General features: G+C 47.4%; 1 protein-coding gene across 1 annotated transcript in view; it reads left to right on the plus strand.

Moving 5' to 3' along the window:
* LOC101360689 (TRPM8 channel-associated factor 1) overlaps positions 1 to 20,925 on the plus strand; it is a 37,326-nt gene that overhangs the window by 5,800 nt on the left and 10,601 nt on the right. Inside the window, exons 2-5 of the mRNA XM_004382360.2 lie at positions 5,773 to 6,406; positions 17,554 to 18,548; positions 19,001 to 19,098; positions 20,420 to 20,633. Coding sequence (XP_004382417.2) covers positions 5,787 to 6,406; positions 17,554 to 18,548; positions 19,001 to 19,098; positions 20,420 to 20,633 — 1,927 coding nt within the window. The 5' untranslated portion in view covers positions 5,773 to 5,786. The remainder of the gene's footprint in view (positions 1 to 5,772; positions 6,407 to 17,553; positions 18,549 to 19,000; positions 19,099 to 20,419; positions 20,634 to 20,925) is intronic.

Raw genomic sequence — 20,925 nt, forward strand, 5'->3', positions numbered from 1 at the left:
ATCTGCACTCAGTTGGCCAGGAGAGCAAGCAGGCAGGACTCTGGTCAGGCAGGAAGAGGGAGCATTGGGTTCAAAGTCAAGCGCAGGAGTCACTGATGGCTGGACAGAGTGGGAGCAGAACCAGCCACTAGATTCAGGCCACAGAGGAGGAAAGCGTAGTCATCGTAGGCAAGGTCACAACCTGACACAGATAAAGGAAGACTTTTTAGGGCCCTTGGAGAAGGATCCATTAATCCACCTTATTGTTATATTGTTAGTTGCCGTCAAGTTGGCTCCCACTCATGGTGACCACACATTCAACAGAACAAAATGTTGCCCAGTCCTGCGCCATCTTCATGATCATTGGTGTGATCAAGTCCATTGTAGTGGTCACTGTGTATTCTGAGTGTCTTCCAGCCGAGGGGGCTCATCTTCCAGCACTATATCAGACCATGTTCTGTTGTGATCCACAGTGTTATCTTTCGATAATTTTTGGAAATAGATCACCAGGCCTTTCTTCCTAGTCTGTCTTAGTCTGGAAGCGCCACTGAAACCCGTCCACCATGGGTGACCCTACTGGTATTTGAAGTGCCAGTGCTATAGCTTTAACCACTGTGCCACCAGGGCTCTGCCACCACTGTTATCATCATGATCATTGTCCATACAAAAATGAGTTCATGTCCTACATATTACAGTGACTTGAAATTTTCACTGAAAATATATCTAGGATACTCTTCTAGGTGGATTTCGGTCCCCCTCTCTCATAGCTGGGATATTCCATACTGCAGATGAGCACCTTTGTGTCAAACCTCCAGCACTGGTCAGACGAAGACCAAAACTGCAGTCTCAAGTGGAGGAAAGGAGAAAATGGTCAAGAGGAGGGGGCTGGGGGTCCCAGTCACCCCCTTCCCCTCAGACTCCCAGTCAAGCCCAGGAAATAGGTCGAAGGAGACTTGCAGAAGCCCCTCCTCTTTGCCCTTCTCCCCTGCCGCTCAATCTCCATGCTGCCTGCATGTCCCTGTCACTTCTCCAGGGACACCTCTCCCATGCACTAGCCCAAAGGGTGCCTCCTGAGAGACAGCGCGAGGTGTGTGCGGACTGTGAGCCCAGAGAGAAGGTCTGATGGCAGCTTGTTTGGGGTGTGGGTGTTGCACAGCTGAGGCTGTGCCACAGGGCATCGTGGGTGCCGTGGGGTGTGTGGGGGTCTGTGGAGTTGGATAGTTGTGGGTATGGGCTAAAGATTCTGTATCCCCAGGAATCAAAAATGACCCTGGGAGACTTGTGTGCCATTTCTCTGTCATCTGCATGTTCAGGCTGTCATTCATAGACTTCCGTGTCTGGGTTCCATGTGGCCATAAGCTCCCTGTACACAGATCTGTATCACGGGTGCTTTTGTTTCCCTAAGAAAGGTTATTGGAAGACAGACTGCTAAGATTTAGGATAGGCAGACCTTTGAAACTGAGTCACCTCCACCAGATTCCTTTCCAGAAAGACCGCAGAGATTCCCGGTTCTTCCAGGAGAAGGCGGCCTTTCGGACATTGGACATGATCAGTCTTCATCCTGGGCCCCTTTGCTCTTCCTCCCCCACCCCGTCCTCCTCTTTCCTGCAGTTGCATGGGAATAGGGCACACTCATTTTCATCCACGTGGCTTCTGATGAGAGTGAGCATGTTGTCATAGGCTCGCTGGCCATGTACCTTTCCTCCTTGAGTATCTCCTAGCAGTGTGGGATTTCACCAGATGGAAAGACACGGGAGGGGGAAGGAAGATTGAAAATGAAAGCCGGCATGTTGGGGGGAGAGGCAGGGGGGCAAGTGCACTGGAAGCTGTAGGGAGGTAGGCCGCTGGAGCTGAAGCTTTAAATATCAGAACAAGTGCTCAGCTGTTCCCCGTGGGCAAAGTGGGCAAAGGGGAAGCGCTGGGGCTTCTCTCCAGGGAGATACCACCATCAGAGTGGTTCTGGGAGGGGGAGGCGAGAGCAGATACTGGCCACTTAAAAACTGGATCACCTTAACCCATTGCCATCTAGTGGATTCCGACTCATAGTGACCCTACAGGTCAGAGTAGAACTGCCCCCACAGGGTTTCCAAGGAGCGGCTGGTGGATTCGAACTGCCAACCTTTTGGTTAGCAGCTGTCATGGTTTGAATTATGTCCCCCCAAAAATGTGTATATCAGTTTGGCTGGGCCATGATTGCTGGTACTGTGTGATTTTCCTGTATGTTGTAAACCTGCCTCTATGATATTAATGAGGAAGGATGGGTGACAGTTGTATTAGTAAGGCAGGACTAGATCTACAAGACTGGATTGTGTCCTAAGGCAATCTCTTGAGATATAAAAGACAGAAGTAAGCAGTGAGACAGGGGGACCTCATAGCATCAAGAAAGCAGTGCCGGGAGCAGTGCGCGTCCTTTGGACCGGGGTCCCTGTGCCGAGAGGCTCCTAGTCTGGGGGAACACTGATGAGAAGGCCGAGAGAGAGAAGGCCTTCCCCTGGAGCTGACACCTTGAATTCGGATTTTTAGCCTACTTTACTGTAAGGAAATAAACTTCTCTTCGTTAAAACCATCCACTTGTGGTATTTCTGTTATGGCAGCACTAGATGACTAAGACAGCAGCCAAGTTCTTAACCACGGCACCACCAGGGTGCCAGGTCGTTGGTACAGTGGTAGAATTCTCGCCGTCCACGCGGGAGACCCGGTATCAATTCCTGGCTAAGGCACCTCATACACAGCCACCACCTGTCTGTTACGGCAGCTTAACCTAAAGGGTCACTTTAGGCCGGGGACATCCAAGGACTGAGCTAGGTTAGTGCCCTGTGACTGGAGACTGCGGGAGAGGGCATTGACAGGGCTGGCGCCGAGGTGGCAGTGGGCACAGGCAGAGACAGCGTGACCCCGTGCCCTAGTGCTTGCATCTGGCTTCTCCTGGGAGTGGCAGGGGAGGGACAGGTGTGCGCTGAGTACATCTTCTCAGGGTCTCTCAGAGGTTGGCATGCCCGCTTTAGCAGCCAGAGACACAGCACTTAGGTTCCTTAGCTGAGCAGAACGAGTTTGGAGGAAAACAATCAATTTAGGACTTCTTTGGCGTTGTTGTGTGCCATGGAGAAGTACTGGGGCTTCTCCATGGGGAGGGGCTCTGGGAGAGGGGAGGCGAGAGCAGATACTGGCCACTTAGAAACTGGGTCGCTTTAATCCATTGCCGTCGAGTGGATTCTGACTCATAGCAACCCCATGTGGCAGAGTAGAGCTGTCTCATAGGATTTCCTAGGCTGTACTCTTTCTGGGAGCAGATCTGTAGGTCCTTCTCCCATGGAGCTGCTGGGTGGGTTTGAACCGCCCACCTTTCGGTTGGCAGCTGAGTGCTTAACCACTGCACCACCAGGGCTCCTTTAGCTTTAGAGACTGGCTGAAAGTGGCAGTCTTGAGTTCGTCAGCGTCACCAGGCCCAGGCCCTCCACCTGCAGCCTGGTGGCTGGGCCCAGGGCATGGGCCAGGAGCTTCGAGGGCCCGCAGGGATGCTTGAGAGCTAAACACAGGCGTCTTTGTCGGTCCTGATTGTCACTGTTTGCTAAATAGATTTAACAAGGTCATGATTCTGGGGAGAAGGGAGAAGAGAAGGGGGTTCCTGCAGCGTCTCCTCCTATCTTTTGCCTGGACCTGATTGGGAGCCCAAGGGGAATGGGGTTTTGGTTCCCAGTTATGAAAACTATAAAATCAGAGTCATTAAATGTTTAATCCAGCGTTTGTAAAATGTAGCATTAGGCTAGATTTTTGCCCCCACTTTGTGGGAATCCCCTATTATGCACATGGTTTACTGTTAGCCAAATAATTAAAAGGATGTGTGTGTGTGTGTGCGTGCACGCGCGCGTGTGTAATGTATAGGCATGCTGTAGTTGTTAGGTGCCATTGAGGCGATTCCGACTCATAGCCACCCTGAGTACAACGGAACGAAATGCTGCCCATTCCTGTGCCATCCTCACAGTCATTGCTATGCTTGAGCCCATCGTTGCAGCCACTATGTCAGTCCATCTTGTTGAGGGTCTTCCTCTTTTTTGCTGACCTTCTACTTTACCATGCATGATGTCCTTCTCTAGGGACTGATCCTTCCTGATAACATGTCCAAAGTACGTGAGACAAAGTCTCACCATCCTCGCTTTTAAGGAGCATTCTGGCTGTACTTCTTCCAAGACAGTTTGGTCATTCTTCTGGCAGTCCATGGTATGTTCAATATTCTTCACCAACAAAGGCATCAAGTCTTCTTGGATCTTCCTTATTCATTGTCCAGGTTTCGCATGCATATGAAGTGATTGAAAATACCATAGCTTGGGTCAGGCACACCTTAGTCCTGAAAGTGACATCTTTGCTTTTTTAACGCTTTAAAGAGGTCTCTTGCAGCAGATTTGCCTAATGCAGTATGTCATTTGATTTCTTGACTGCTGCTTCCACGAGCATTGATTGTGGATCCAAGTAAAATGAAATCTTTGACAACTTCCATCTTTTCTCCGCTTACATGATGTTGCTAATTGGTCCAGTTGTGAGGATTTTTATTTTCTTTATGTTGAGGTGTAGTCCACCCTGAAGGCTGTGGGCTTTGATCTTCACCAGTAGGTGTTCCAAGCCCTCTTCAGTTTCAGCCAGCCAGGTTGTGTCATCCCTATAACGGAGGTTGTTAATGAGTCGTCCTCCAATCCCGATGCCCCATTCTTCTACATATAGTCCAGCTTCCCGGAGTATTTGCTCAGCATACAGATTGAATAAGTATGGTGAAAGGGTACAACCCTGATGCATGCATGCACACGTGTATAAATAATACTGGTGAAAAGGTAGTTGGCTGTGTTCTTTCCTTTAATCCTCAGAACAGCCCTATGTAGTAGACACCGTTACCCTACTTAGTGAGTCAGGAAGCTACGTCTGAGCTGTGTTGCCCGAGTCCCAGTTAGGAAGCGACAGAGCTGAGATTCAAACCCAGACACTCCAGAGTGTGGGTGCGTAACCACGGCGCCATATTACCTGCGGGTGTGCGTGTTCTCTGACGAGGGAGATGGACAGAGCAGAAGTAAGGGCCACAGACGGAACTGAAGGAGCAGTGCATGCTTGGAAGAGGTTGGGGAAGGACGGAAAGTGAGTGTCCCATAAGGTCGAGGACAGTGAGACTGGCCCAGGATGTGGGCATTAGAGGTGTTGGGAGCCCAGGGCCTTCCAGTGGTCAGTGCTGACGGGAAGCCCTGGACGTCCTGGCTCTGGAGATGCTCTGTCTTTGGAGGAGCAGTCATCACAGTGCAGACAGCAAGGTCGCACTGTGGAGTGCCTTGGGGCAGGGAGGGAGGTAGGGTAGGCCGAAGGTGAAGAAGCAGGGATGTTGGGGAGCACACGTTCACAGACAGGCACATCGGTTCTCTGCCCCCTCCAGTGCAGTAAGCCGGCCACCACTTCATTGCATGTTTCACTCCGCTTCTGGTGGTCTGGGGCCTAGACCAGCCCAGACGACTTCCCCTTCTCTGTGAACTTCCCCGATAGCCCAGAATTCTTGGACTAAAGCTTTGGGTTCCCCAAGGTGGGATTAATACAAGCAATGTGACAGTGAAGTGGGCAGTGTGGGGGAGCATGCTGCACTCCCTCATTCCTTCCTTCTGTGATGGAAACATACGGGGTGGGCATCCTGGGGTCTCCTGGGTTGCAGACACCCTGGCGAGTGCTGAGTCATTTGCCACATTAGTTACACCTGCGTAGTGGGACGACTTGCTAGTCTGCTTGTCCGTTTTCCACCCACTGAGTCTCTGCTTCCCTCTGCAGAAGCCAGTACAGCAATGGCGACTCCCTCTGCTGCCTTTGAGGCCCTCATGAACGGGGTGACAAGCTGGGATGTCCCTGAAGATGCCATCCCCTGTGAACTGCTTCTTACCGGAGAGACCGCCTTCCCGGTGATGGTGAATGACGTGGGCCAGGTCCTCATCGCTGCCTCCTCCTACGGCCGCGGCCGCCTGGTGGTGGTGTCCCATGAGGACTACCTGGTGGAGGCCCAGCTGACACCCTTTCTCCTCAATGCGGTGGGCTGGCTGCGCTCCTCCCCTGAGGCCCCCATTGGTGTTCACCCATCCCTGGCACCTTTGGCCAAAATCCTTGAGGGCTCCAGCATGGAGTCCAAGATAGAGCCGGAAGTCAAAGACTCCCTGGGGGTTTACTGCATCGACGCCTACAACGAGACCATGACTGAGAAGCTAGTCCAGTTTGTGAAGCGGGGAGGGGGCTTGCTCATCGGAGGCCAAGCCTGGGACTGGGCCAGCCAGGGCGATGATGAGAGGGTGCTGTTCACATTCCCCGGGAACCTCGTCACCAGTGTGGCTGGCGTGTACTTCACTGACAACAAGGGGGACACGAGTTTCTTCAAGGTTTCTAAGAAGATGCCCAAGACCCCCGTCTTAGTCAGGTGAGTCGGTGAGCCGGGGGGGAGCTGCCTCACATTCAGGTTGCTACCAGGCCTATGGAGGAGACTTTGACACTAGATATGGATTCACCCCAAATCGTCAACTGGATTTTAAAATACCCTGAGGCACAGGAAGGGCAAGGTCCTCATTGTGGCTACCTCCTTAGACCAGAATTCTGCTCATAAATATAACAGGTGATTCTTTATAATCTGCAAAATTATTTGATTCCCTTCACGTGACTGCAGTGTGTTGTTGCTGTGTTAGTTGCCATTGGTCAACTCGTGATGACCCCGTGTACACAGAGTAGAACTGCTCCATAGGGTTTTCCAGGCTGTGACCTTTCAGAAGCAGATCACCAGGCCTGTCTTCTGAGGCCCCTCTGGGTGGGTTTGAACTGCTTAACTGTTTGCACCATCCTGGGACTCCTAACTGCTGTGCGGATCCCTTATTTATTTAATCCCTTGCCTACTGTTGAGCATTTGAATGATTCTCCACACTTGTTGTAACAGGTGGTACTGGATAAAATATCTTCAGAGTATTGTAGAAATACTAGACAACACAAGCCACCAAGATGCTTCTAGGAGAACCCAGGAAGGAAGACCGTCCCCATCACAGGTTGAATGAAGCTCAGGATGAGAGCCCCATGGGTTTGGTTACTCTGCTAGAGTGTCTGGTTATTTCTTTTTAAACCCTCATTTGAACACATGCATGTAAATTAAGACATTTTTAACCCATATTTTTGCACATTTCTTACCGGTCCATATTAAGTTCTAAATTAGATCTTGGGGTCACCTTAACCTTCTAAAAGACTAAACTGTCAGCAAGTATTGTCAAGGTGACTGAATGTTTTATCAGAACAAGATGTTACTTTGACGATCAGAAACATGAAGTCTTCAGTAAGTTATGAGAAGATCCACTTCCGGCATGGTGAGAACGCCCAGATTTGGAGACTCTCACCCCACAGTCACTGCTGCAGCTCCTGCTTGGGAACGGTGGTGACCTGCACTGAGCAGATGCTCATCCCTGTCTTCTGCGTGGCTGCACATTCCCTGGACAGTTCTACTCTCCCATCTGCTTGGTCCTTGATGGCCTCCACTGCACCTCCTGGTCTGAGGACAGTGGCTATAGAGCACATATATATGGCATGGCACAGTTGAATTGTTCCATAATTCATTTAGCCATTCACCTGTTAGTACGTGTTTAGGCATGTTTAGGCTAGTTCCTATTTTTTTCTCTTAAAAATAAAAATACAATGAATACCCTTCCACCACAAACCATAGGTCTGATTATACCTACTGTGTTACAAATACTTGGTAGTTTCCTTTAAAAGAAACATTTTGTTTTAAAAAATTTCAAACATATTCAGAAGTAGAAAATAGAACAATGAACCCATCTGTGCCCATCATTTAATCTGTTGCCATCAGTCAATTCTGACTAGTAGCGACCCTGTAGGACAGAGTAGACCTGCCCCATACAGTTTCCAAGGCTGTGAGTTTTTGGGGTTTTTTGTCTACAGAGAAGAAAACTGAGGGTCTGATGGGTTAAGTAATTTCACATGGTCAGTAACTCAGACATGGACTACAAACCCAAGTCTGTCTGATCCTAAAATACATGTTCTTTTTTTTCATTATTGTATTTTAGATGAAGGTTTACAGAACAAACTAGCTTCTCATTAAACAGTTAGTACACATATTATTTTGTGACTTTGGTTACCAAGCCCACGACATGTCAACACTCTCCCTTCTTGACCTTGGGTTCCCTATTACCAGCTTTCCTGTCCCCTCCTGCCTTCTAGTCCTTGCCCCTGGGCTGTTGTGCCCCTTTAGTCTCGTTTTATTTTATGGACCTGTCTAATCTTTGGCTGGAGGGTGAACCTCAGGAGTGACTTCATTACTGAGCTAAAAGGGTGTCTGGGAGCCATACTCTCGGGGTCTCTCGAGTCTCTGTCAGGCCAGTAAGTCTGGTCTTTTTCTGTGAGTTAGAATTTTGTTCTACATTTTTCTCCAGCTCTGTCTGGAACCCTCTATTGTGATCCCTGTCAGAGCGGTCAGTGGTGGTAGCCGAGCACCATCTTGGTGTACTGGACTTGGTCTGGTGGAGGCCGTGGTAGTTGTGGTCCATTAGTCCTTTGGACTAATCTTTCCCTTGTATCTTTAGTTTTGTTCATTCTCCCTTGCTCCCGAAAGGGTGAGACCAATGGAGTATCTTAGATGGCCGCTCACAGGCTTTTAAGACCCCAGACGCTACTCACCAACGTAGAATGTAGACCATTTTCGTTATAAACTATGTTATGCCAGTTGAGCTAGATGTTCCTGGAGACCATGGTCCCCACAGCCCTCAGCCCAGTAGTTCCGTCCCTCAGGAAGTTTGGATGTGTCGGTGGAGCTTCCATGACCTTGCCCAAAGCTGTACATCTTTATGGAAGTAGACTGCCACATTTTTATCCCACAGAGCAGCTGGTGGGTTTAAACAGCTGACCTTTTGGTTAGCAGCCGAGCGCTTAACCATCACACCACCAGGGCTCCTTAATTTAGGTGCTACAGTTACCAACTCCTGGACAACTGGTATCAACTCACACCCATCCAGTCCCTCACCCTCCCAGATTGTTTTGAGGCCAATTCCTGACATTGTGTCATTTCGTTCATAAATACAGTATGCCTCTAGATGATGAGGAAACCCTGGTGGGGCAGTGGTTAAGTGCTACAGCTGCTAACCAAAAGGTCGGCAGTTCAAATCCACCAGGCTCTCCGTGGAAACTCTATGGGGCAGTTCTTCTCTGTCCTATAGGGTCGTTATAAATCGGAATCGACTTGGTAGCAACAAGTCTTCTAGATGATAGGCACTAATTAGGAAATATAACCACAATAATATTAGCACATTTTTTAAAATTGGCATTATTTTTTTCTGGCCAAATACAATGTCAATAGCAGTTTTTTTTAGAGCATTTGATAAGTGTTCTCTGTTATTTACGTATCTCTATACTTATCTCTGGAGCGCCGGTGGTGAAGAGCTCAGCTGCTAAACAAAAGGTCAGCAGTTCAAATCCACCAGCTGCTCCTTGGAAACCCGATGGGGCAGTTCTACTCTGTCCTATAGGGTCACTATGAGTTGGAATTGGGTATACTTATCTGTTAGATCAACTGAGTTATTCATATTTTTTGTGCCTTGTTTTTATATACTTGATCTAAAATAAGAGAATTCTAAAAAAATTGTTTCCTACTCCACTGTGATTTTGGAATTGAATTTGGCTTTTATTTTATATATTTTAAAGTTATATTTTAGATTTATAAAAACTCATTCTTTTATCATTTGTACATTTTTATCAGTATAAAATATCCTTATCTCTTGAACTCTATTTTGTTTGATATTATAATTACTACTCCATCTTTTTTTCTTTGTTGATCCTTTTATTCTTTCTACATCTTTTAAAGATGTATCTTAGCATAAATTTGATTTTTTTTTTTTTTTTTTTTTTTGCTCAGTCTAAAAGCCTCTGTCATTTACTTGGAAATATAATCCATTTATATAATTGAGAAAATTGATTTGTTTGTTCTAGTTACTATCATCTTTTTGATGTTTTCTAGCTGTTATTCTTTCTTGTTGCTTCTTTTTAAATTTTCCTTTACTGCCTTTTGCTCGGTTGGTTGAGTTTCTTTTTCCCCTCTTACTGTTAAGAAATTACGTATAATTTTTCTATTCTTCTTGTACTTATCTTTATTTTTTCCAGGCTTCTTATGAAAAATATTTTCACACTTAGAAAAAAGTTACGACAATAATGCCGTAGTCGTCATACCCTTCACCTAGATTCACCAACCAGCATTTGACATTTTGCCATATATGGTGTCTATACACACACACATAGACACACTCACAGAGAGATTATTTTGCTTAACCATTTGTGAGTAACCTGTAGACACCATGACACTTCACACCTAAATATTCAGCATTTGTCTGCTAGGAACAAGGCATTCTCCCACTTGACCACAGTACACTTCTTCTACTCAAGAAATTTAACAGTTACAATACTGTCATCTAATGTCCACATGCAAATGTCCCCAATTGTCCCAACAATGTGTTTTATAAATTTTTTTTTTTCAATATAGGATCCAACCAAATTACGTTTTTTTCAGTCTACTTTAATCACAATAGTTCCCACCGTTTTTTGTTTTCCAGTCCAGCTGTTTCCAGGAATGCCCCTCAGTTTGGATTTATCTAGTTTCTCATAATTACACTCAGTTCAAACATTTTTGGTAAGAATACCACATAGTTTTGGAAAAAAAGAGTTTTAATTCCTTAAATAAGGAGTTCTGTTTATAAATTTCTTGCGATTAATTTTCTGCAGATGAAGTCTGTGAAGAGGTGGGTTACCACATTTTAAATGAATATGTCGAGTGGGGAAGGGTCCCTCCTCTTCGATTTTCTGGGACATTTCACATAGGGTTGATAATTATTTCAAATCGAGAGGCACAGGAGACTAATCTGTCCTGTTACTGGTGATGTTAAAATTAGTCTTTCAGTTAAGCTAGAGTTTGCCAGTTCTGCCCGTTGTAGTCATGCCTTTTCAACCAATTGGATCTGTGGTGTGATCACTTGAAACTTTATGGATATCCAGTTTCCCAGCCACCTGCCACCCAGTGGTTCTAGCATCCACGAGGACATGGGACTGAGACGGTCTTTACAAAGGTGGTGACAAAATGGTTATAAAATGGTGCTGTCATTACTTTTGTCACTTGGGTAACTCCTGTTCCTTTCTTCAAGACTCATCTCAAGTGTCTCCTCCTCCAAAGACCTCCTTCACCCACCATTCTGGTCTAGGTCCCCTGCCCTGTGCTCCCACTGTAACCTGAGACCTTAGCGCTTACTGCTTACTGCACTGTAATACACGTGGACTTGAGGGTTTCTCTCAGAGGTCATTGGAGTCCTTCTGGGAACAAGAGCTTTCCCTCCCCACCCCCAAAACACTTGTTAGCTTTGTAACTGGTTTAAATTTTGTTTGTTTTCTTATCATGGATCCGTACTCATAAATCCTTTTTCTTTCTTTTTAATCATATGTGTTGGAATTCATTTATAGGCAGTATTTTTGAAGGTTTAATTGTCCCCAGTTTGGCACGCAGAAGTCCCATTAAGCTGTCTTCTGAGTCCTTTGACACATCCCCATCAATTTTTCAGTAAATCCTTAATTTCTGAAACAACAAAATTTATCTTGTACCTTTCCTGTCCAAGACCTGGATTCAGCCATTTCTTCAGGGAATCCTAGTTCCTTATAATGGTAAATAGTATTTAGAAACCACGATCTAGGTGTGCCCATTGCACCTAGAGTGTCATTATTTCCGGGTTTCTCAGAAGACAGGGCCAGGAAAAATGAATATATGTATGTATATATGTATACATATGTATATATGTGTGGAAATACACACACACACACACACACACACACACACACATATGTTATTGTTGGTTGTCGTTGAGTTGATTCTGACTCATGGTGACTCCATGTGAGTGAGAGTAGAACTGGTCTCCACAGGGTTTTCAAGGCTGTGATCTTTCGGAAGCAGATTGTCAGGCCTGTCTTCTGAGGTACCTCTGGGTGGATTCAAACTGCTAGCTTTTCAGCTAGTAGTCGAGCACCACCCAGGGACTATATGTATATGTTAATAAGTCCATACTGATACCCCCAGTTTTAATCCAAAGCCACAGGGGTCTTCTCCTTCACACATTCCATACTTATATCTCCTTTCTCCCTTAATGATATCCCTGGTTTCCAATAGCTTCAAAATTTACTCAATTCTACAAGCTGAAAAAGCCATTGCTGTTGAGTTGATTCTGACTCATAGTGACCCTATAGGACGGAGTAGAACTGCCCCATGGGGTTTCCAGTGCTGTAAATGTTTACAGAAGCAGATTGCCACATCTTTCTTCTGCCGAGCACCTGGTGGGTTTGAACCGCCAACCTTTCAGTTAGCTACCAAGCACTTAACCACTGCACCGCCAGGGCTCCTTACTGCAGTACACGCAAAAGACCTCCACGTTTACTGTACCCATAGTATTACCAACAACACACTAAGTTCAAGATCTTTGCAGATCTTCTTGTCTTCAGAATATACTGCACTGAGTGTGTGAAGTCTGAGTACTGAGTTCAAAAGTCACTTGGATCAATCGTTTTTCTCATTTGGTTTGTGTTTGTTCCATGTGGATGTTTCTCCATTATTACTGATTTAATTTTATTTTTTGAATGCATAAACTATTAGCATGGTTACAACCGCAGAAAATACATTCTTTTCAAGTGCACATGGAACATTCATGAAGCTAGATCACATACCAGGCCATGAGATCATACAGAGTATGTTCTGACTGTAATGGAATTAAATTAGAAATCAGTGATACAAACATACCTGGAAAATAGCCAAATATTTCTAAATTTAAAAACACATTTCTAATTACTCCATAGGTCAAAGAAGAAATTACAAAAGAAATGAGAAAATATTTTAAACTGAATAAAAATAAAAACACATCATATGAAAATGTGTAGAATGCAACTAAAGCAGTGCTTAGAGAGAAATTTATACTTTTAAGGGCTTATATGAGGGAAGAAGAAAAGTTTAAACTCAATGGCCTAAGTAAGCTAACAAAGAAAAATAAAATTAAACCAAAAATGAGGAAGAAAAAAATCATAAAGAACAGAAATCAGTAAAATAGGAAGTAGAAAAACAATAGAGAAAATCTGTAAAGGCAAAAGCTTGTTCAGTGAAGAAAAAAATAATAAAAGTGATAAAAATCTAGGTAGACTGATCATAACAAAAAGAGAGAGGACACAAATTACACATTTCAGGAATGAAAGATGGGAAATTACTAGAGACCCTACAGACATTAGAAGGGGATAATAAGGAAATACTACAACAACTTTATGCCAATAAATTTGACAATTTAGATAAAATAGATAAATTTCCTGATAGAGACAAATTTCCAAAATTGACTCAAGAGAAACAGAAAATGCATAGTAAGTAAATTCAGGCATAATGAAAAACATACCAACACTAAATGTGATGTGATATCCAGGATTGAATCCCAGCACAGGAAAAAAAAGATGTTAGTGAAAAAGCTGGGAAAATCCAAATAAAGTCTGGAGATTAGTTAGTAGTATTGTACCAACTTATTAGTTTTGACAAATACACCATAGTTATATAACATGTTTACATTAGGGGAAATTGGGTAAAGGGTACATAGGAACTCCTGTACTATAATTGCAACTGATCTATAAATCTAAACTTAGTGCAGCTTGGACTTCTTCCTTCCGTACCATTGGTTCCTGATCGTATGCTACCTCTTGAAATGGTTGAACGTCGACCATTTCTTTTTGGTATAATGACCCTGTGTATTCCTTCCATCTTCTTTTGATGCTTCTTGCATCATTAAATATTTTCCCCATAGAATCCTTCAGTATTGCAACTTGAGGCTTGAATTTTTTCTTCAGTTCTTTCAGCTTGAGAAATGCTGAGCGTGTTCTTCCCTTTTGGTTTTCTATCTCCAGCTCTTTGCACATGTCGTTATAATACTTTACTTTGTCTTCTTGAGCCACCCTTTGAAATCTTCTGTTCAGTTCTTTTACTTCATCATTTCTTCCTTTTGCTTTAGCTACTCGACATTCAAGAGTAAGTTTCAGAGTCTCTTCTGACATCCATTTTGGTCTTTCTTTCCTGTCTTTTTAATGACTTGCCTTCTTCATATATGATGTCCTTGATGTCATTCCACAACTCGTCTGGTCTTCGGTCATTAGTGTTCAATGTGTCAAATCTATTCTTGAGATGGTCTCTAAATTCAGGTGAGATATACTCAAGGTTATACTTTGGCTTTTGTGGACTTGTTCTAATTTTCTTCAGTTTCAAAATGAACTTGCAAAGGAGCAATTGGTGGTCTGTTCCACAGTTGGCCCCTGGCCTTGTTCTGACTGATAATACTGAGCTTTTCCATCGTCTCTTTCCACAGATGTAGTCGCTTTGATTCCTGTGTATTCCATCTGGTGAGGTCCATGTGTATAGTCACCATTTATATTGGTGAAAAAAGGTATTTGCAATGAAGAAGTCGTTGGTCTTGCAAAATTCTGTCGTGCAATCTCCAGCATCGTTTCTGTCACCATGGCCATATTTTCCAACTACTGATCCTTCTTCTTCGTTTCCAACTTTTGCGTTCCAATCATCAGTAATTATTAATGCATCCCAATTGCATGTTCCATCAATTTTAGACTGCAGAAGCTGGTAAAAATCTTCAATTTCTTCATCTTTTGCCTAGTAGTTTGTGCATAAATTTGAGCAATAGTCATATTAACTGGTCTTCCTTGTAGGCGTATGGATATTATCCTCTCACTGACAGCATTGTATTTCAGGATAGATCTTGAAATGTTCTTTTTGATGATGAATGCAACACCATTCCTCTTCAAGTTGTCATTCCTGGCATAGTAGACCATATGCTTGTCCGATTCAAAATGGCCGATACCAGTCCATTTCAGCTCACTAATGCCTAGGATATTGATGTTTATGCGTTCCATTTCATTTTTGATGATTTCCAATTTTTCTAGATTCATACTTCATACATTCCACGTTTTGATTATTAACGGATGTTTGCAGCTCTTTCTTCTCAATTTGAATCGTGCCACATCAACAAATGAAGGTCTCAAAAGCTTGACTCCGTCCACGTCATTAAGGCTGTCTCTCCTTTGAGGAGGCAGCTCTTCCCCAGTTGTATTTTGAGTGCCTTCCAAGCTGAGGGGCTCATCTTCCGGCACTATAGCAGACAGTGTTCTGCTGCTGTTTTCATAAGGTTTTCACTGGCTAATACTTTTCAGAAGTAGACTGTAGGTCCATCTTCCTAATCTGTCTTAGTCTGGAAGCTCATCTGAAACCTGTCCTCAATGGGGGGCCCTGCTGGTACCTGAATACCAGCGGCATAGCTTCCAGCATCACAGCAACACAAAAGCCCCCGCAGTATGATGAACTAACAGGCACTCCTAGTAGCCTAGAGGTCCGAATTCAGGACGCCAGCTCCAGGGGAAGACGTTCTCTCTCAGCTCTGGAGGAAGGTCCTTGTCATCAATCTTCCCGTGGTCTAGGAGCTTCTCTGCACAGGAACCTCTCAGGTCCCAAGGACGTGCTCTACTCCCAGCGTTGCTTTCTTGGCGATATGAGGTTCCCCATGTCTCTCTGCTCACTTCTCTGTTTTATATCTCACAAGAGATTGGCTTAAGACACAATCTGATCTTGTAAATTGAGTCCTGCCTGATTAACATAACTGCTGCTAATCCCATTTTATTAACTTCATAGAGAAAGGATTTACAACACATAGGAAAATCACATCAGATGACAAAACGATGGGCAATCACACAATACTGGGAATCATGGACTAGCCAACTTGACAGATATTTTTGGGGTACACAATTCAATCTATGACACAACCCTACATGAAATTTCCCAGGAAATTGAAGAGGGACCCTTCCCCACTCGATGTATTAAATTAAAACGCATTAACCCACCTCTTCATAGACTTCATTTGTAGACAGTTAATTGCAAGAAATTTATAAACAGAACTCATTATAAGAATTAAAACATTTTTCCATTTCATCTTGCATGCACAGTTAAAATACTAAAATAATAACGAAAGTTAAATATAGAATATCCAGGATGCTGCTTAAGAAATACTAATGTCGCAAAGCTAGAACATTCTGGCTGGCACGGCCAATGGCTTCTGTCTCAGGTTAGGCAGATGACCATGGGAAGCCAGGTTGTGATCACCGGGTTGTTTGGCAAGCCCGAGTCAGAGCAAGGAGTGCTAGTTGAGTGATGGTAATGGTTAGTGTTTCAAGGAGCTGGAGGGTCATCTAGTGGGGTGACCCCATGACCTTTAGGAGAAGGTTGTACTTGCTAAGAGGATGACAGCCTTCCCATCAGCTGGTTAGAGTTCCTCCAGCCACAAAAAGGGTGAAACAGTGTCTATATTTCAGGGTTTCAGCTGCCTCTGACCATACAATTGCCATAGCTTTATCAAACAAGAGTGGCGTAACCAGCTGGAGGGTCACTCTACATCCCCCCCTCCCCAACCGTAATCCCACTAGGTGTCTAGGACTCCAATTCGCATTTGGGCTGACGAATGTCCTGCAGTCTTGAAAGGGTCGGTTACTCACAGACGGTAAGCAGATGGTGCTGGGCAGACCTTAGGGAGTGGGTGTGTGTCTCTCCTGTGGAGCAGGCAGTGATGGTACAGCTGGATGCAGGCAGAGTGGGGTCCTCTTGGGCTAGGGTCACAGAAAGGTCCCCCCAGAGTTCAGGCCAGTCAGCCCTCCTGCCCCACCTTGCACCCTACTCCTGGTTTCCACTGACTATTTGCAGAAAATTAACTCCGAGAAATTTATAAACAAGATTCCTTATAAGAATGACAGCACATTTTCCCGCTCAGTTCCTTATATAATGCATAAAGGGCTGAAATAAATCTAGAATATTTAAGATAAACGTTGTTGCTACTGGCCGTCAAGTCACCGGGACTCAGGGCAACCCCACGCACAACGGACCTGAACGCTGCCCAGTCCCAAACCATTGCCATGATCAGTCGCAGATCGGACGATGTTCCATCATGATCCGTAGAGTTTTCATTGGCTGAATGTTAGAAGTAGATTTAAGATACAGCATTAAGTAAGTACGGCAGGGCTGCCTTTTTGTGTGGAGATTTCATGTGGAGAATTTGCACTCTGAGACTGAACAGAGAAACGTTAATGCAAGTCCCCCTGTCCTCCTTCAACAAGCCTCTCTGCCCAGTGAGGTCACATCCACCCACTTGGTTCTCAACTCCTAGCGAAGCTTGCACATATGTTGTTGTTGCCATGGAGTTGATTCCGACTCATGGCAACCCCATGTGTCAGAGTAGAACTGTAGGAATGTTCCATAGCGTTTTTAAGCCTGTGACTTCTCAGAAGATCTCCAGGCCTTTCTTCTGAGGCACTTCTGGGTGTGTTCAGACCATCAGCCTTTTGGCTAGTAGTCAAGCACGTGACCGTTTGTGCCACCCACGGGCTCCCTCACACATGCAGCACTTACTCTATGTGGCCCCTTTCTTCTGGCTTCATGTCAAGGGACCCTTCTGACAGGGAGCCCTGTGTCTTTTCCAGCTGTGAGGACGACCTCTCCGAGGACAGAGAGGAACTCCTGCATGGGATCTCGGAGCTGGACATCACCAACTCGGACTGCTTCCCGTCACAGCTGCTGGTGCACGGGGCACTGGCCTTCCCGCTGGGGCTGGACTCCTACCACGGCTGCGTCATCGCGGCCGCCCGCTACGGCCGGGGCCGCGTGGTGGTGACCGGCCACAAGGTGCTGTTCACAGTGAGCAAGCTGGGCCCCTTCCTGCTCAACGCCGTGCGCTGGCTGGACGCGGGCCGCCGGGGCAAGATTGTGGTGCAGACGGAGCTACGGTCGCTGAGCAGCCTGCTGGCGGTGGGGGGCATCGACACCAGCATCGAGCCCCAGCTGACCAGTGATGCCAGCGTCTACTGCTTCGAGCCCGTGAGCGATGTGGACGTCAAGGAGCTGCAGGAGTTCGTGGCCGAGGGCGGGGGGCTCTTTGTGGGCGCCCAGGCCTGGTGGTGGGCCTTCAAGAACCCCGGCGTGTCCCCTCTGGCGAGGTTCCCGGGGAACCTCCTCCTCAACCCCTTCGGCATCAGCATCACCAGCCAGAGTCTGAACCCCGGGCCCTTCCGCACCCCAAAAGCAGGCATCAGGACCTACCACTTCCGCTCCACCCTGGCCGAGTTCCAGGTCATCATGGGCCGGAAGCGAGGCAACGTGGAGAAGGGCTGGCTGGCCAAGCTGGGCCCCGACGGCGCGGCCTTCCTGCAGATCCCCGCCGAGGAGGTCCCCGCCTACACGTCTGTGCACAGGCTGCTGAGGAAGCTGCTCAGCCGGTACCGGCTGCCCGTGGCCACGCGTGAGAACCCCGTCATCAATGACTGCTGCCGGGGCGCCATGCTCTCCCTGGCCACCGGGCTGGCCCACTCGGGGAGCGACCTCTCCCTGCTCGTCCCCGAAACTGAGGACGTCTACAGCAGCCCCTACCTGCGCCCCGCGGAGTCGCCCATCACCGTGGAGGTTGACTGCACCAACCCAGGTGCGCACCACCAGCAGGGGCTCAGCACTGCGGGGGGCGGGCCAGAGAGGGGTGGTGACCACAGCGGGCCATTTCTGGGGTCTGATGGCCTCCGAGGCTGTCCCCATCCTTTGTCAGGTGCTTTCAAGAAGACAGGGCTGGGGCCCTTAGGTAACGTTGGGGGTGATGAGTCCGGGCCCCATGGGAGGGAGGAAAGAGTCACGGAGGGGGAGAGTAGGCCCTTCCTGTGCTTCTGGCAAACCAGAGAAAGTTGCCGTGGAGTCAAGTCTGGCTCATGGCGACCATGTGTGTATTAGAGTAGACCTGCACTCCCCAGGGTTTTCAGTAGCTGATTTTTTGGAAGTGGATCACCAGGCCTTTCTTCCAAGATGCCTCTGGGTAGACTTAAACCTCCAGCGTATTGGAGAACTCACCTGTGTGCGCTAACCAGAGACCCCATGTGCTTCTCGCAGGCACCAGGTACTGCTGGATGAGCACTGGGCTCTACATCCCTTCCAGGCAGATCATCGAGGTCTCCGTGCCCGAGTCAGCTGCCTCCGCTGACCTGAAGGTAAGGCCGCCTCTGTCTCACCAAGCTGCCGAGCAGAGGCACTCTGGCGTTCTCATCTCATTTGATCCTCATAGGACTCCTACGGGGAATACAGGGCAGGTCATTTTATGCCCGTTTTACAGACACGGGAACTAAGGTGCAGAAGAGCTCGCTGATGCGAGACTCTAGAGCTGACATACTTCAGAGCCCAGGACTCAAACCCAGCCAGTGTCTGGCTCTGAGTTTTGTGCCTGTGACTTAGGTCCTAGCGTTGGGACTCACAGGGACCCCGTATAAAGTACTCTAGCCCGCAGCAGGTGCTCCATACACTCAGTCCGCTCCCAGGTCCCAGTGCATCTCCCATTGGAGCCCCAGGCCCCTCGACTCTGCCTCCTTCCGCAGCCCACCTGAGGGCTGTTCCTGCCTGGCCCAGCCCACCTTCAGCTCTCCCAGTTCACACACACACACATTCACACACGCTCTGACATGCCACTCACACACATTCTCACACACTCTGACATGCCACTCACACATTCACACATTCTCACACACACACATTCTCATACATAGTCACATACACACATTCTCGCACACACAATCATACACATTCTCACACACACATAGTCACACACTCATTCTTACACACAGTCACACACTCATTCCCACACACACATTCTCACACACAGTCACACACACATTGTCACACACATTCTCACACACACTGACACACACACATACACACACGTTTAGTACATTACATTTCTGCCTGCTCTGCGCCTCCTGGGGGTCTTTAGCATGGATGGGGTCTATTCTGTGCCTGCATCTATCCGAGAGCTTGTTTCGCATGAACCCCGGGAATCAACTCTGGGACTCTAAGGAGTACGGGGTCCTTCCCTCTGACGAGGGGGCCCAGGAGGAAGGGGGAGGAGAACCGCCCCTGCAGCACTTCTGCCTTCTCAGGCCTCCCCTGGGCCTTCTGCTAAATCAGCACCAGGCAGGCTCCCCTCTGCCCATCCCCCATGCCAGAATAGATAGCCTAAGACTGCTCCTGCAGCAGAGACACCAGAGGACCCTGTGGGGCCTGCCCTCGTGGAATCAGCCTCAGGGGTGACACCTGGCGTCCTCACATGAGTGTCTTGTAAGGACCCACCACAGGGCTGCTGCATCCCTTTGACACATGATCTTCAGGCCAATGACCTTGTGGACGAAGAATTCCCTGGGTCCATACACAGCCCATAGGTTGGGGACAGCCCCTGACATGGCACCCACCTCTGGGCTCCCCCTCTACCACACACCCCCATAGTAACCCCACTCCTCCACTTGGTGGGCTCTCTCCACTCAGATCCAGATCGGCTGCCACACAGATGACCTAACCAGGGCCAGCAAGCTCTTCCGCGCGCCCCTTGTGATCAACCGCTGCTGCCTGGACAAGCCGACCAAGTCCATCACCTGCCTCTGGGGCGGCCTGCTCTACATCATTGTGCCCCAGAGCTGCAAGCTGGGCCCCGTGGCCATCACCATCAAGGGGGCCGTGCACGCCCCCTACTACAAGCTGGGTGAGCGGAGCTCGGGGGCTCTAGGGATGAGGGACGAGGAGGGGCGGGGCTGTTGGGATGGGAGGAGAGAGACAGGCCTGGTGGAGGAAAGGAGGGTGAGCGTCCCGAGCTTCAGCCTGGGGGCCAAGGAGATGAACACCAGGCCACACTCCTGAGCAAGGAAGGACACAGAGGAGGGATGTGGTGGCCGGGACCCCGGTGCTCTCCTCCTAGGGTGCAGGCTGCGTGTTTGCCCTGAGGGGCTCTCCTCCTAGGGTGCAGGCTGCGTGTTTGCCCTGAGGGGCTCTCCTCC

This window comes from Trichechus manatus, unplaced genomic scaffold, assembly GCF_000243295.1.
Source record: "Trichechus manatus latirostris isolate Lorelei unplaced genomic scaffold, TriManLat1.0 scaffold00093, whole genome shotgun sequence".
NCBI lineage: Eukaryota > Metazoa > Chordata > Mammalia > Sirenia > Trichechidae > Trichechus > Trichechus manatus.